This window comes from Pecten maximus, chromosome 2 (genome assembly GCF_902652985.1).
Source record: "Pecten maximus chromosome 2, xPecMax1.1, whole genome shotgun sequence".
Taxonomy (NCBI): Eukaryota; Metazoa; Mollusca; class Bivalvia; order Pectinida; family Pectinidae; genus Pecten; species Pecten maximus.
This window is the reverse complement of record NC_047016.1, coordinates 24,485,091-24,502,526: the sequence shown is the minus strand read 5'-3', so window position 1 is coordinate 24,502,526 and position 17,436 is coordinate 24,485,091. Positions and strand designations below refer to the sequence as shown.

At 36.0% G+C, this 17,436-nt stretch overlaps 1 protein-coding gene across 2 annotated transcripts; it reads right to left on the bottom strand.

The window, feature by feature from the left end:
• Nucleotides 1-3,321: 3,321 nt before the first annotated feature.
• On the bottom strand, nt 3,322-13,381 carry LOC117321585. Of its 2 annotated transcripts, XR_004531382.1 has the most exons (4): nt 13,034-13,286; nt 11,832-11,925; nt 8,231-8,542; nt 3,322-6,015 (listed from the first exon to the last, which is right to left on the bottom strand). XR_004531382.1 is itself a non-coding variant. In XM_033876052.1 (3 exons), the coding sequence occupies exons 1-3, from the start codon at nt 13,340-13,342 to the stop codon at nt 8,268-8,270; spliced, it is 678 nt and encodes a 225-aa protein (XP_033731943.1). In that variant the 5' UTR covers nt 13,343-13,381; the 3' UTR covers nt 7,645-8,267. The 2 variants fall into 2 exon arrangements, 1 of the variants encoding a protein (XP_033731943.1); XM_033876052.1 differs by lacking the exon at nt 3,322-6,015 and having other exon boundaries at nt 7,645-8,542; nt 13,034-13,381.
• Nucleotides 13,382-17,436: the final 4,055 nt, after the last annotated feature.

Below are 17,436 nucleotides of genomic sequence, written 5' to 3'. Positions count from 1 at the left end.
AATTTGGCATCAAGACACTTGACATGCTGTATCAGAAATACTGATCAACACAGGAAATCAAATATAATATGAAATAATGAATGACATCGGCAGAATACCTGTGTTGTCAACATAAAGGATGTGGCGTAAAAGTAAATTTTGTGTCTTGTCTAGGTTTGACCACCGATGAACTTTTTTTCTGATGTTGTCTGGCCATGGCTAAACGTCTTTTCTGACCTTGTCTTGCCAGGGCTAAATGTCTTTTTCTGACGTTATCCGGTAAAGGTTAAACATCTTTTCTGACGTTGTCTAGCCAGGGTTAAACGTCTTTTCTGACATTGTCTGACCAGGGTTAAATATCTTTTCTGAAGTTGTCGGACCATGGTCTTTTTTGACGTTGCCCGGTCAAGGTTACACATATTTTTTGACTTTGTATGGTCAAGATTTAACGTTGTCTGGTATGGGCTAAACACCTTTTCTGCCATTGTCTGGCCAGGGCTAAAACATTTCTGACGTTGTCTAGCCAGTACTGAACGTCTACTCTGACATTGTTTGGCAAGGGCTAAACGTCTTCTCTGACGCTGTCTGGCAAGGGCTAAACGTCTTTTCTGACGCTGTCTGTCAAGGGCTAAACGTCTTTTACCCTGCAACTGCCACACATAATGACCGATAACTACTGACGGATAAATGTAAATATTGGCAAAATTCAAATCGTTTTGTTAATTGCAGTTTTAAACGTATTGTTAATCAAATGGGTCTTTGCCGGGAATAATTTATATTTTTGTTATATTTCTATACCTGTTTAAGTGAAAATGAACTCTGAATCACATGAAAAACCTGGAACTAACTTGCAATAGCGCATAAATAGTTAATACTTTGGTGGTAGTGAATAACCATACAGTGAATATTTTCCCGCGCGATGTAGCAATACACTTCACTCGGGGTCACTCGTATCCAGGAAAGAAAAACAAAACGGAAACTTTGTTTGGAATGTCGTCAACTTGTTAAACAATGTGGTAGGATAAACATGATACACGGCTTTCCGTGTCGAGCACCAAAATGAACCTTATATTGTAACATACTACCCGTGTATTTTCTATTTCTGACGTTGTCTTGTCACGACTAAAGTCTTTTCTAACGTTGTCTGGCCAGGGCTGGGCGCCTTTTCTGACGTTGTTTTTCGTGTGTTGAACATCTTTTCTGACGCTGCCTGGTCAAGAATAAACGCCTTTTCTGACGTTGTCTGGTCAGAGCTAAACGGTTTTTTTCTTACGTTATCTGGCCAGGGCTAAGTATCTTTTCTGACGTTGTCTGGGTAGGACTGAAACCGATTGCGTTATTTGTACTCACCTGAAACTACACATGTGAAGTTGCGGTTGCTAAGTTGCGTACATCTTGTATGTACAGGACAGGGTCTGGGAATACATCCACCAAGTGCATCTGTCTGTAAGTATGAAGTTTGGAATTTCAGTGCTAGGTAATGATATAACTACGCAGATGGTATAGCAAATCAATAGTTTTGTATCGTCCGCCACTAAAATAATTTATATTTTATTGTAAATGATAAGGAGTATTTCGTTTTAAAGATATGTTCACTGTTGTAATAATGATAAATTAAACCCCATCTTCCAAACCCATTCTGCTGTTATTATAAATGCAACGGCAATATTATATTGGTGTTCTTTTTCTGTATTGTAATGATTATGTAATGTTTCATTAAATGTAACCGAGATTCAGTTCCTGCAATGAGGACCCTGAAGCCCCTCTGACGTGCTTAACTTATTGTAGAGGTTTACTGCTGAAGACGAATGTTTAGTAGGTAAGTTAGTAGGAAAGGATATAATTTTACAAGAGTTGTCAAGTATTGATAGATTTAGGACAATTTCATTAATATCACTTAATCATTCAGGCTTTACGGATGGAATTTCGGTAGCCAAGTCAGTAGGAAAGGATATAATTTTACCAAGGTTTTCCAATATACGTTGCTTTCTGACAATTAGTATCACCAATCCTTCAAGCTTACTCTTGTGTAATATAAGCGATTACTTAAACTGGTACTCATCCCAATAAAATAACGATACCAACAAAATGGTCCCTGGTAAGCCTGTCCCCGGCTTCATAAACGCATTTAAATTAGGGAGAGTCTTTAACTTAAAATGTTTAACAGAAAAGCATATCGCGCATAATTAAAAACAATTCAGAGCAGACCAGATAACAGGTAGCAATACCTTTGAGGGAGGTAAATTAGTAACCGCTTAACGTGAATAATCATTTTGGTACGTTTGATTGATTCCATTTTATTAGATATATATTTGTTTTTCATTTAGTTTAACTTACCATTGTCCATTCATACATGCCAAGGTAGACAAAGGATTCGGACACCAGAAGCCGTTCTGGTTTGGATATGTCATCTTTGTCATGAAACCTGCAATGCCCTTCGTGGACTTTGTAGGAGATCGACAAACACTCGGACCTTAGAAAACACTCTGTAGCGCACCGATACAAGGATATGTTTTTCAAAATACTAAACGTGCGCTGAAATCTTCTGTTTTTATGGAAAGTGAAACAGTTTTGTCTGTTACATTGTGACAGACAAGCAATGCTTAACAAGCTAAATAGTAAAACAAAATATCCAATTGTTTCCAAAGACATCACTGACAGTGCCGTTCGCCCATACTTCGTGTAGCGTTTTGTTTAGCGTTGCGAGGTATCACGGTTCCCGTTGCATTATTTTATAATTGATGTAAAAGGCAAATTTCACTCTTGTTATGTCCTGATAAGGTATGGTCGTCTACATACCGTATTCGGGCATCATCACTATAACAATCCTGTGCATGTTTGATGTTTAATAAGATCACAAAAAGTTTCCTTTCACTGTTATTTTTCTCTTATTGTATCTTTTGTAACCTTAAATTGATTCGTATAACTGCGGAAAAGGCACACTTTACAATACTCTTATGCATCTGGCATATCTATCGCTGAGGACATTATCGCCTCCCCTGACTATATCCATGTTTCCATACGGCTGTCATACCAAAGAGAACGAAACTTAAAATTGTCCGTAGATCGCATTGTCTATTTATTGACATGAAGCTTGAATGTGTATTGGCTGTGACGTAAATGCTCAATACAAAACAGATATCGATTTTCGCCACTTTTGTAATGACATTATTTCAAAAATCGTTGATCTGATCTGAACATTGCCTGGTTTTCAAACGCGCATAAGAACAAAATCAAATAAAATGATTTTATCAAATAAAAGACTCAATAAATTAATTAAATAAGGGAAATGCTAAAGGGTTTCTTAATCCGATAAGCAAAGAGGAAATTGAGTTCGAAGGATTTACGCAACTCCTGTGGCATATTAGAAATCAAATATTTTAATGGGCAACGGGCAAACTTATCTTTTTTGTTGTTTACACTCCACACGATTAATGTAATTATCTAGTGCAGTATTTCAAATACAATATGCGTTAATCACACTTTATTTAACCCTTCAAACAACCACTATTCGCATTTTAATTATAAAGGCTTATTTATTCCATTAATTAAGAGAGGTCACTGATAAGGGTTCAACTTATACAAAACCTTGTATACAATTGTACGGAAACACTCTCTGATTAAAACAGAAATTCATCAATACAACACGCAAGTTTTCAAAACAAACAACAAGCCATCATCAACTTACTTCGCCAATATTAGCATAAAATATTTTAAGCGACACTATGTAATTGGAAGTACGTCACAACGTCAATGTTATAATACAAAGTATAGAATCAAATCCAAACCAAAACAGCGACAAATAAACACCAATACGAATGAAACATCATAAAAAACAATGTATTGTCTGTCATTAAATAAACCATTTATTGACCTTTTCATGGCCAATGATTTTCCTACCGGGATTATCATTCATTATATTATCACATTAGATTACCAAGACGATATTACTTATTCCTGATATTAATTACAATGTATTGATGGTATACATACTGATCATGTCCGTTATATATGTACTATATGAACTTCATACCAAGGCCGACATTGATGGTGGTTCTCCATTTGCAAATTGCAACATGATAATTTCCTTCCCGTATATTTGAATCAAGACAAAAAAAGATTTAAAAGTTACAGATATATTCAGTTTTCAGTCATTGAACGAAAATTGTACAAAACCAAACCAGGTATCAATAACAAAATAACCATTTACACACCCTGAAGTATCTCTTACATATCGTTTACATATCTTTTACGGAGCGAGTTTATCTTAATTGTATTATTGAGTATAGATCTAAAGTCAATGGTAAATCAAAGACGTACTTTGAAGACAAGCTACACAAAGCAATAAAAGAATTTCAAATGAGGGATACGTTTACTGAACACATCCTTATGTAAATGTAAGTGGACTCCAATTACACTACCCATTAGGAATAATATCGACTGAAGTGACGTATTACGTTAGGAATTGACTCATTGATATGGACATAAAACATACTCCGTCGAATTTTCAAGCTGCAATGATGATAAAATTGACAGTTTCTAGGTATGTATCATCGTCGGTAACGGACCGTAAGCGTCAGGACCTTGGGTTACCGACGATGTGTGTGTATATACATATCTATATAATGTAAAATAAAGTTACAAAAATAGTGATCAATCGTGGAAACGAGGATTAGCAAAACATAATAATGGTTCATTGAATGCAAAACACAGTACATTATATATGTTATTGTATTAAACATTAGAAACGGGTCAGTACACAAACCTTGTAGAGCATAGCTAGTGAATCATATAGCATTAGTACAGCGTACTTGGATGATAAGTTCCGTTTTATTTCACAATGAAGGCCATCATAGAGAGGTAAAGTTGTAGCGCCATCATAATTTAAAAGACTGAGGGGGAAATGATACACTTCAAATCAGAGGATTCTTGTTTTTTTTATTCTGCATCATTTTTACACAAATACATAACTTGACTCATATACGTCAACTTGCACGTGTTTGTTGGCCATCACGGTGTATATATCAATATTATATTCACAGGTAATACGTACGTAATTGTATCACCAAAATGGTCATTACATCCACGTTATCATATACACTGGATGTTCACACATTTTGTCAGTATATTACAACGAGAGTGCAATCTACTGTGAATTAGCTTCTAAACAATCTTTGTTTGTCTACATTTGTCACTAATTTTAATCCAAATGAGAGTTGTCTCCCTGTGAATATAACGACACGGACGTCGTCATTTGATATTAAGCATTGTTCTATTGTAGAACATAATAAGACACTTTGTGTTGAGGATGCTACCCAATACATGGTATTAACCTTGAATATAGTGTACTATTATTGATACCTGATCCATGGGCGCTTTATGTTAGCGACAGGGGTAACCGAGAATTATTATGATCTCATTCAGACTCAAAGTAAAATGTATGCCAAGATGCCATATATATATCATACAGTTTCAGCGCAAAGCAGGCACCGACATAGATACAATTGTATTTAGGTCTGTTACGTGGACAGGGGTATCTCAACCCGAGTGTAAGATTTTCGCTTTGCCTGCAAAACTCTTTTACGCTAAGGTTGAGATATTCCTATCCATTTTTTGTAAAGACTCGTATTTTGATAATTTTTCTCACATATTTACAGATAAACCTATCCCAGTTGAATAAACAACGATCTGATTCCTTATCTAAACCCATCCAGGCTTGAAACGGAGACTTACTCATTCACTTTCATTTTATGACGTCAGAGAAACACCAAATAGCCTCTCGTCAACCATTTATTTATTTTTTGCATATTTATCAATATACAAAGTGCCAGTCAAAATTATTATATTTGAAATCCATCCCCCAAAAAAACAACAATCATAGGGTTGACACAGGGATCCCCCATTCAGAACAATTCTTTGTCGTCACGGAAACAATACAATGCCGTCATGTCAAAAATTCATTGTTACGACATCGTAGTGCATGTGATCTGAGCTGTTCCCTTCCCCGGTAAAGACCGGTAAAGTCTTTTCTTCACCCTGTAAAGTATGACAGAATATTAGAATCTTACATGACCCTGCTTCAAGGACAGGGACAAGAATATTCCAACCTGAGAGTAAGTGTTCGGCTTGCCAGCTAGAGGCTTACCTCCTAATGACCAGCCAGTCCTTTGCACAAGGGTTTATATGTCCCTGTCCATTGATCAGACCAATGAATGGTTATTTTTCTCATATACTTTCAAAAAGTGTTTAAGAAGTTCTAAGTTGCTGTGAATCATTTTCATGGTGCCATCATCAATGTCCCGTGAAATGTGTGTCGAAATTTATGACTTTATTATTTCACTATAACTGTAAAGTCAGGATTTTAAGTTAACAAACCTTTTCACATACGCATCAATAAAATCAAGACACAAATCGTTAATATTTTTTACGAAATGCATAGTTCTTTCAAAAAAGGAAATCTTCAAAAGCGTTAGAGTTTAATGTCAAGAAGAATTTGTTTGGTGTTGTACTGAATTTCTACTACATGTATCTTTTACATGTACCAGATATGGTAATGACAGCAGGTGCCACCACAAAGGCAAAGGTCAGAATGAACAGATATCATTCATTTATGAGAAGTATACATATCAAAGCATGTATTTAGAAAGATTAATACAGAGCTTTATAAGGATCTATCCAACCTTTTGCGTTAATGATATTATAATAATGTAGCTATGTCAAATAATGACCACGATAAGTAATATTGTCATAATCACTTATATACAAGCTAGATGAGTAAATACTATCATACATATGACCTAGATGAGTAAATACTGCCATATATACGACCTAGATAAGTAAATACTGTCATATATACGACCTAGATAAATTGATATTGTCATATATACGACTTAGATAAATTGATATTGTCATATATACGACTTAGATAAATTGATATTGTCATATATACGACCTAGATAAGTAGATACTGTCATATATACGACCTAGATAAGTAAATATTTTCAAATATACGATATAGATAAGTACATACCGTCATATATACGACCTAGATAAGTAGATAGTGTCATATATACGACCTACATAAGTAAATACTGTCATATATACGACCTAGATAAGTTAATATTGTCATATATACGACCTAGATAAGTAGATACTGTCATATATACGACCTAGATAAATTGATATTGTCATATATACGACTTGAATAATTAAATACTGTCATATATACGACCTAGATTGGTAAATACTGTCATATATACGACATAGATAGGTAAATACTGTCATTTATACGACCTAGATAGGTAAATACTGTCATATATTTTACCTAGATAGGTAAATACTGTCATATATACAACCTAGATAGGTAAATACTGTCATATATACGACCTAGATAGGTAAATACTGTCATATATACAACCTAGATAGGTAAATACTGTCATATATACATTCACGACCAGACTACGGTAAAAATATGGTAATACTGCCAATCGTTTTCGTCTGTATTTATACGCCGAGCCCAAGATCCCGGATATCACCGCTAAAAGTATGTCTTAATTACGAATTTGACTTTTAACTTAAAAAAAATCAATGAGTATACCAACATAAATAAACTCATAATATGGAACCTGTGCATGGATAAGCTTGCTGTTCATAAACAAAAATGTAAAAATCCCAAAAACTTTATTTCACGAACTTACGTATTCAGACATATTCGCGAATACATGATTTCTCAAACGTTGATGTAGAAATATTCTTTTTTATTTGCAAATGATGAGCTTTTCAGCCATGGACTCTACGAGATTTCTATTTCGGTAACCGGTAGCTTGGTCGCCATCCCAAGGTGTTATTTCCGTACAAATAATCGCGGAGGATTTGAATTGGCGATTGACTTTCCTCGCGTATTAACGTGAAAATATAAATAATTTAGAGTAAAAGTCGTGATACGCTTATGTCTAGACAAAGATAAATGAAAGTGAAGACGTTTGTTAGTCCTGTCTGATGTTAAAAGATGGTTGTCGATAAAGCAGAAGAAAACTTCGGACTTGTAATTTGAGGAGTGGTCCAATGTAAAATTAAATTTGTTTGCCTTCGATCTTGAGTTAACATCGCAGTTTTGCTTTAATGTTTGTATTCTCAGTTGTTATTTTGTGTAATGATAACATATTTGTATAATGCATATCATTTTTCAATCAAATCCCACTTTAAATTAAAAAAAAAAACGACTGTAATAATACATTCTAAATGTATATACCTCAAATAACCAATTAGTTCTCAGTCATTAATACATATCACGGGACGGTACTGGTATTTAACGGAACGTCCGTCGTAGAGGAGTCATTCGTGGGAAGTGTTGTATTATATTCCACTGTAGTAGTTTCCGGTATGCGCAGGCATTCAGCGATGATTTCATCCGTGTATGACCAAGTGCCGTTCGCAAGGCATGTACTTGTAATAGCAGTTCCATTAAGATAATAATTGGAACGACACTTTAAAGTCTTCGTCCGACCTACTGGCCGCCAATTCCATCCCGTTAGATAGTCAATGTTCACACCAAAATCACACTCTGAAATACACACATGATTGTTAATAGTGATAAAATTTGCATAACATTCATATCGTATCTATAAAGCCACAATACAGCCGAACCACATTTGAACATGCGGTAAAAGCATGTATTGTTATACCTTTTCTTATGTTACACTATGTAAAAGTAGGCAATAGAAATGATATTTGAAACACATCCTCAAAAATAGTATTAACCGGGTTAATAGTAAAAAGTGTTATTTACTCGGAATGAGCTATTTAACCCCGTCGAATTTTCGCTTATTTTGCTTCCTTCATGCTGATTGGACAATACATTTGTCATATTCCTTCGAATCGTCTCTACCGTCATCGCTCGTATAACGATAAAGTCCGAAAGGGCTTTCGAAATCGAAAGCGTTTTCGAGACCAAGACGAAGCTGACACACTTTGTTAACTAAAATTGTTCGAGTGAATGATACAGGAACATTACTGAAAATGTCTTCATCTACAAGATTCTAGTATATGTATGAAAAGGCGATGGAGAGGAAAGGAGAGGAAGACAGCGCTAACATGCAAGTGAAAATGTCGGTTGACATACTGAAAGACTATCTTCGGGAAAAAGCATTAGGAACACGGGGTGATATAAACACTACAGCTTTCAGAGATGGAATGATTTAAATGTTGGCATAATAAAATATGGATATTTCTTGAAATAGCATTTTCATTGTCCCCCTTGACAATAAAAGTGCTGTTTCCCCACATTCATACAATTACTGTATGCTACCATCAAACGTCGTCAATACCGCCAAACAATATATGAACTCATAGTCGAAGCAGAAAATACAAAAACACAAGACTCAAAGGAAACTTTCGAGCTCTACATCAATAGGAGAACTGAGAAGACATTAATACTAGAGGAGAGACAGGAGCCAACCTTATTAGTGTTTATTGGTCCATGTTACCGCAATCTGATTATGATCAGCTGTGACATGGTTTATACGTTTACTACGTACTACGCCTGAACATCTGAAGGTTCACCTATCAAGGTCCCGTTCAGGTGACCCCCTCGACAATGAATGCTCATTATATATTAGTCGATCAGAGATGACCTTTCCAAAGCCTTTAGTTGCATTTTGATTATCAACACAAGATGCGACAAATAAGGCAGATTTAAATAAAGCGATAGGCAAATTTCAGTTTTCTTTCATAAAATGTGTGTCAATGATTGAACAAAGGCAAAACCGCAAAGTACACACAAATTACAAAATTCGTGCGATTTCCTGGGCGTCGCTGCCACCGCCATATTGTGTTGTTTCGCTGAGTTCTGTTCCATTTCTTTCGGATCTTATCATGGCTAAGTGTACCGTCACGAGGAATATCGAAGTTCTGGAAAGATTTTGCCATTGGCAATGTGACTGGCTAATCGAAAGGTCACCTGAACGTGAACATAATCGGAGCACCTTCAGATGTTCAGTCTTAATACTTAATAAACGTAGCCAAGTAACAGTTGATTTTAATCAGATTGGTGATACAGAGGCTGTCCTTATACTCACAACAAAACACCATATGAAGATTCAGAAAGGTTGGTCTTACGGATTCTGAGAAATGATCTGGAAACGAAAGTGATGACGGACAGATGTACAGATGAACACTAACAGTTATTGTATTGTGTGACGTTAATTATTTCCTGAGTCGAAGCCGGGGAAATAGATAATGTCAAAGGGGACACTAAAAGTGTTAATTCCGAAAATACTCGTACAATAATTGTTTTATTATACTCACATATAAATTATTCCATCTCTCGAACCAGTGTTCACATTCGGGGATCCTCCAGTGTTCCTAATGCTTTTTCCGAAGATAATCTTTCATTATGCTAACTGCCATTTTTATTACAACTAGTGTGTTACCGCTATCTTTTTTCAGAAACAATCCTCTCCATCGCTTCTTCAAACATATTATAGAATCTTGTAGATGAAGCCGTGTTCAGAAATGTTGCTGTAGCATTCACTCGAACAATGTAAGTAAACAAAGTGTGTCAGCTTCGTCTTGGTTTTTAAATCGCTTTCAGGCTGTATCGTAATACGAGTGATGGCGATAGAGACAATCCGAAGGGATATTACAAATGCATTGTCAAATCTGAATGAACGAGGGAAAAAAACGCGAAAATTTAAATGCGGATTTAAGAGCTCATTCTGGGTAAATAGCACTTTTGACTATTAAACCAGTTAATAACATTTTTGGAGAATGTGTTCAAATAGTCTACGTTTTATATAGCATAAAATAAGGAAAGACATGATATATTAATATATAGCACCAGTAATGCGGGGCCCTAAAGCGAATATAGCTACCATTGATAGGACACCCTGAAAATTTGTTTTTGTGAACATTTTAGAAATGGTCCTGTCTATTTTAGCTTATTTCAACACGAAAAGGGATGATTTGGTGGCAGTTTTAATGCACGACACTGAATGCCACATGTGTTACGTACCTGCAATTTCTCACCTGTATATGGTGTTACGTACCCGAGATGTCATACGTGTACATGTGTTACATACCTGAGATTTCTCACCTGTATATGGTGTTACGTACCTGAGATGTCTCACCTGTATATGGTGTTACGTACCTGAGATGTCACACGTGTACATGTGCTACATACCTGAGAGTTCTCACCTGTATATGGTGTTACGTACCTGAGATGTCACACGTGTACATGTGTTACATACCTGAGATTTCTCACCTGTATATGGTGTTACGTACCTGAGATGTCTCACCTGTATATGGTGTTACGTACCTGAGCTGTCACACGTGTACATGTGTTACATACCTGAGATGTCTCACCTGTATATGGTGTTACGTAACTGAGATGTCACACGTGTACATGTGTTACGTACCTGAATTTTCTTACCTGTATATGGTGTTACGTACCTGAGATGTCTCACCTGTATATGGTGTTACGTACCCGAAATGTCACACGTGTACATGTGTTACATACCTGAGATTTCTCACCTGTATATGGTGTTACGTACCTGAGATGTCTCACCTGTATATGGTGTTACGTACCTGAGATGTCACATGTGTACATGTGTTACATACCTGAGAGTTCTCATCTGTATATGGTGTTACGTACCTGAGATGTCACACGTGTACATGTGTTACGTACCTGAATTTTCTTACCTGTATATGGTGTTACATACCTGAGAGTTCTCACCTGTATATGGTGTTACGTACCTGAGATGTCACACGTGTACATGTGTTACGTACCTGAATTTTCTTACCTGTATATGGTGTTACGTACCTGAGATGTCTCGCCTGTATAGGGTGTTACGTACCTGAGATGATACATGTGTAGTTGTTGTTCTTTATTGGTATACATCTGGTTTGTTTAGGACATGGTCTGGTAGAACAGCCTTCCAAACCTCTTGTCTGAAAAAGACCAGAATCATGTGTGTCATGTCGTGATCTGAAACCCGTAGAATATACCTTCAGTGCAAAATATTTATAAAGACAGCAGGAAGTGTTTGTGTCGGTATTGCGAAAACTTAAAATGGTTACTCGAACCATCTGGACACCCATACTGAAACGCGATTAAATAATTATTGTACAGTAACATTACACAGGAAATGTTTGTACACCATTGGTACATATAGTGATATACTCTACAAAACCTTATATTTTTATACTATCTGGTGACACATCCTTAGTCTCCTTAAATACGCATACACAATTATACACATAAATTGTCAAGCACTTTCCTGTTAAAACCAGTTATCTATTCAATAGTTGGATATATATAGTTGTTATCGTTATCTGTGGACGATAAGCGGATTTGTATGTTTGTGGCACGTTGCAAGTAACATGTAGTTTTATTTACAACCGATGCTTACATGAGATTTTTAACTTGTGTTGCTAAACTTCAAATTTTCTATATGTACCTGACTCAATTCTAACTGGTTTGAGCAGCCATGTATAACATCTATGATATAGATACCACTGTATCAAGGTGTCAAACTGAAGCGTTCATTAGTACTCACCCAACATCCTTGTGGGATGCATTCACCGATTCATTGGGTCAAAATATCTTCGTCGCCTATATGAGACGAATTTTAAAGTATTTTACTTTTTACCCATAAATTAACATTAAATCTCACTGTTTATGTGCTTTTTTTGGAATAAACGGAAATAAAAACAGATTTTGAAATTCTGATCAACTTGTGCCGTGCACCTCACAAGTTGATAGACAAAACAATTCACCCCACTAGTCGACCTTGGCCGTTCGTCCGCTTTTATTTTTGTTCGTGATCTTACCAACAATCAAAACACCAGCCTCTGGATATAAAATCTTTTTCCGGTTAATAAATTATTGCATCGACATCAACAGAGGTTAACATCTGTACTTTGTTGTATCTTGTATGTAAATAATGGCGCTTGGTGACAGCACCGTTTCCAATGTTATGGTGACACATACATTTAATAACTGAATCAAGACCGAATACAGATCCGATGAAGAAAGCCCACTTAAAGTCTAACTTACCAGCGTCCACGAATGTATCCCCGCGTACGAGGAGTCATTGGAAGGCAGTACATTCCAGGGATGGTTTATATGATCGGAGGTGTGGGTTCTACACTGCTTAGTTGTGGTATTGAACGTGATAGATAGACACTCTAATCGGAGAAAACATTCACGGGCACACATAGTAATCGTCTGCTTGGGTTTGTAATATAAACCAAAACCATAAAATCTCGCTTTAGGTTGAATGTTTAAATAGTTACATGTACTTTCGGATAATAAAACCGGCAGTGCACCATTGATAATCACAATGAATAATCCTATTAGCGACATTGTTTTCCAATCTTAGCGTCTTCGTATGCTACGATCGTACAGCTTATAACATGTTCAACATCACTCAACACATTCCTCCGACTAAGGAGTATGTATCCTTTTGTATTTCTTGTAAACGTTTACTTTGGCAAAGCAACCTATAAACATCCAGTATATTGTTATATACAATGTACCTTAACTACATATTAGGCATGAATGCTTGCAGTCTTCAGATCTTCTACGATTGCCATATCAATGTGAGTCTATTTCTTAGCCAAACGGTTTTAGCAATTGCCCTACAAAGTTTAAAGTTCCTTTGAGTTAAAAACAACAACTGGTCCGTTCCCACGAGAATCCCATTTCCTATATAAAGGAATTGATTTACTCGTCGCTGTGGTTCATTTCGTACAGAATGCAAAAGTTACATGTATCAAGAAAGACCATTTCCATAACGATAATGGGAGTCTGTATTTCTGTAACCATGACCCCACAGTATCGTTATTAACCTGCACACGTATTAGTTGTCATTGTATGTCGGGTTAGTTATACAAAGTTTAATGTTTTTAAATATTTTTGTTCCCTGTTTTATTGGACAATATTAAATCAATTGCATCGATATTATTTTCCGAAACCAATAAAGGCATTGTGAATGGTTTTAATGGTGGATTAGTAGCACACAAACAATAGGTAATACACGCTTACCCAACCCGAAAACAGCCAGGTAAATACAAAGCATTCTAACTCAACACACGAAAGTTTTAATCAATTCCGTAGATATTAATCATTCTCTTTGGAAAGATAATTAGCCTTATAAGACGGATCAATCATCACATTAGGTTCTTATTTCATTGTATAATTCTCATCAGTATATTGTCAATTAACATTGAACAGTTTGCGGATTGCATTTACAGCGTTAACTACGATACTTAACGCTGACAGAACAGGATAGGTGAATGGTTGATATAAGGTCTCATGGGTAAACAATCCATTGTTAGATTTTAATCTGATTGCGTTTGTGCCGAAAAGTATCAACATGGTTTATGTAGCAAATAGAGATTTTATTGAAAAAATAGATGAACAAAATTTGGAATATGCAATGTAAATGTCTATTAAAATTTTTCACAAAAATGAGAGTTAGATACAGTAGACAAAACAAAGAACTAAACTGACCAAAGAACTTTCGTCCTTTGAGGATTTATCAGTAATAGGAGGCGACCAAAAACAACTCGAAATAGACCAAAATCGTGGAGGAGGAGGAGGAGATATGTTGCCCTTATAAATCGAAGATACAGCGATTTATGATGGTTACCGGCAGTTAAACTGAATTTCACAATTCTCTCACACCATTCCATATCTTCAATTTTAAACTCTTGGTGTGCATTAGTAGTAAATATCAATATTATATATAATAATTCAATATTTGTATATGTTATTGAGAACCCAGGTAGGCCAAGTCTTAAAACTTATTTATATTTATATATATATATACATGTATGTTGAAAACGAATAAACAATTTGGTGTACGTGTTTGATACGGTGTCTTCCATTGTGACAACTTTTGGGATTTTAAAGTACATGTAACACATATACAAACTATCACAACACTGACAGCTTATTTCTTATTCATCATCTTATTTAGTGACACCACCGTACAATTAGGTGCGAAATGATACACTTCAGGCACTTGATATTGTTAATTTATGTTATTGACGATAGTGACCTCTTTATAACAATAGGGTTCAACTTCTAAAAGATTGATTGACATATGAATTATCTTACTATCAAAAAGAAAATTTACTTGCATTTGTATCTTTGGCCATTAGAGTAGTGCGAACTGATTGGCTTGAAATGTAGAACCTGAAAGTTACATTTGTTTTTTGTATTTTTAATTAACCCTGGTGCTCAGGTATGACTAAGTCTGGCTAGAGTATAAACAACTGAAAAGTTGGTCAAACTGGAATGAGTCTTTGCTATATCTACGCATATTAGGCATCGGTAAAAAAAAAACATTCAACAAACGATCGATTCTAGTTAAATATTGAAATAGGTAAGTAATCGATACAAGCCTGTAATTAGACAAGTCCGGGTTCTATCGAGTACAAACACCTCGATAATTAGTAAGTTATTATTGAAGATCTAACACATTTTATTTACTGCATACTTCCCTCCTTTCACAATGGAAAACTGTGGGCAATTAGTCACTTATTGTCACAGTCCGACAAACCAACATTAACACGCAAAGGACTGATGTCAGATTCCAAAAGTAAGGAGAGACAAGTTCTGGTCCAATATTAGGCTGACAAACAGTTGTAATGTGGCCTTAAAATGGTAACACCGTGATAACCAGTTTGGGAACAATCTACATAAAATCAACTTTGTTAAACATGTTCATTATATTAATCATATAACTAATTAGCGCAAATTTTGCAACCGTCTCATAATATCAGACATATCGATCATACGCTTCTGCATGCGACTGAAAAGTGTTACTGTAAACCTACTTTTAGTGGTATCTTATTTTAGCGTGTTTCTGTCTGGCAGCATTCCGTTCAATTACGATTGCGCTAGTTGTACACTATTTACATTGGTTTCTATGGCAACCATGCTCGGTACGCTAATACATCATTCCACTAACCTGTTTTAATTTGGTTTTTCGCTAAAGTTTGAACGTGTCAGATAAATTACGTTTACAGGTATAGCCTTTAATATCGCAAGCATAGTTTGGACGGTGAAAATCCCTCCAATCAAACGCAACCATTTTCACTATCCAAAACCGTCACACCACGTTTTTATATTCTAACGGTATGGTCAGTATTACCTGAACACTAGATGATACAAAACAATATCCTGTGCGCAGTATACATCGCTAACCTTGGTCGTTATACCAGCACACTCACCATAATGACGCCATATTGCCACCCCTGACGTCACGACGTCGGAAAAAAGGGGGGTTAGGCGTTTTTGTCTTTCTTTTCCAAACCAAAATACAACTCATATATTGACTATGCCTATGTATCCGTCAAAGTTTTAAAACTGGAAAGAAATGCAAACTTAATAGTTTCTAATAATCAGGTATTTTTTTCTCTCTTTTCGCTTCCATCCACCTCAGTTCCCAGCTAACCTATGAGCCTACACAAAATCGGATGTTTTGAACACAATTCAATATGCAGCTCATCTTAAGTACATGTATCTTCCTACAAAGTATTAGCCTTGTCACTGATTGGCCGTAGAAATGCCCATATTGGCATTCCTCCTTTGGAATTTAACTGTATTCTTCCTTATGTTTCCCTTGACGCTGCCTTACTTTTGGCAGTTGAAGGTTCGCCCCTGTGAGTTAGGCCTTGGGTTCTGTTCCCTGTCTGAGACATACCAGAGTCTTTAAAAGTGGTAGCCGCTAGTCTTGCTTTGCGCTCAGCAATTTCGGGAGTGGGACGACTGGTTCGACCATTGTCAGTATGAGGTGACCGGATGGGTTGTACTGCTGAGTGTCTTCGGCAGTATGTTTCATTGAGGTAGCACTATAACGTCGGCATACGTTCTGCAATATAACAAGGAGACAAACACGAACATATCACAGCCTCCCAAACCACACATTCTTTCAGCTCAACATGCATCTCGCACACAGAGTAGGCTGTCCTTAAATGATCTTAGCTGTTGTTAGGACGTTAAACAATGCAAAACCATTTACCTCAGACGAAAAAAACTGCCAAAAACCAAAAGTGACTCTGACATTGTACCCATACATGATCTACGAGAATATAGAGTTTCATGTTCCTAATTACACAGTGTCAATTGGATGGTGTTGTCAAAATTAACATGATAAAATCTCAGAATGACTAATATAAAGTATATTCTAATGTTAAAATGGGTGCTTCAATGATTAATGAAAGCAGTAAAATCAAGTTGTTTAGTCAACGAAGTTATAAGCCAAACCTATACGTGACAGGCGCACGCTAATAAACAATAGGTAGTATCTGTATCTTACATGTAGCGTTCATATAAAATCTATTTCAACACTTTTAAGCAAAAATTTGTTTCCTGCATATTTCATACGTCGTGAGCAATTACTGCGGTTGCATTGACACAATTTAATTAACTGCGTGAAATATAATGCA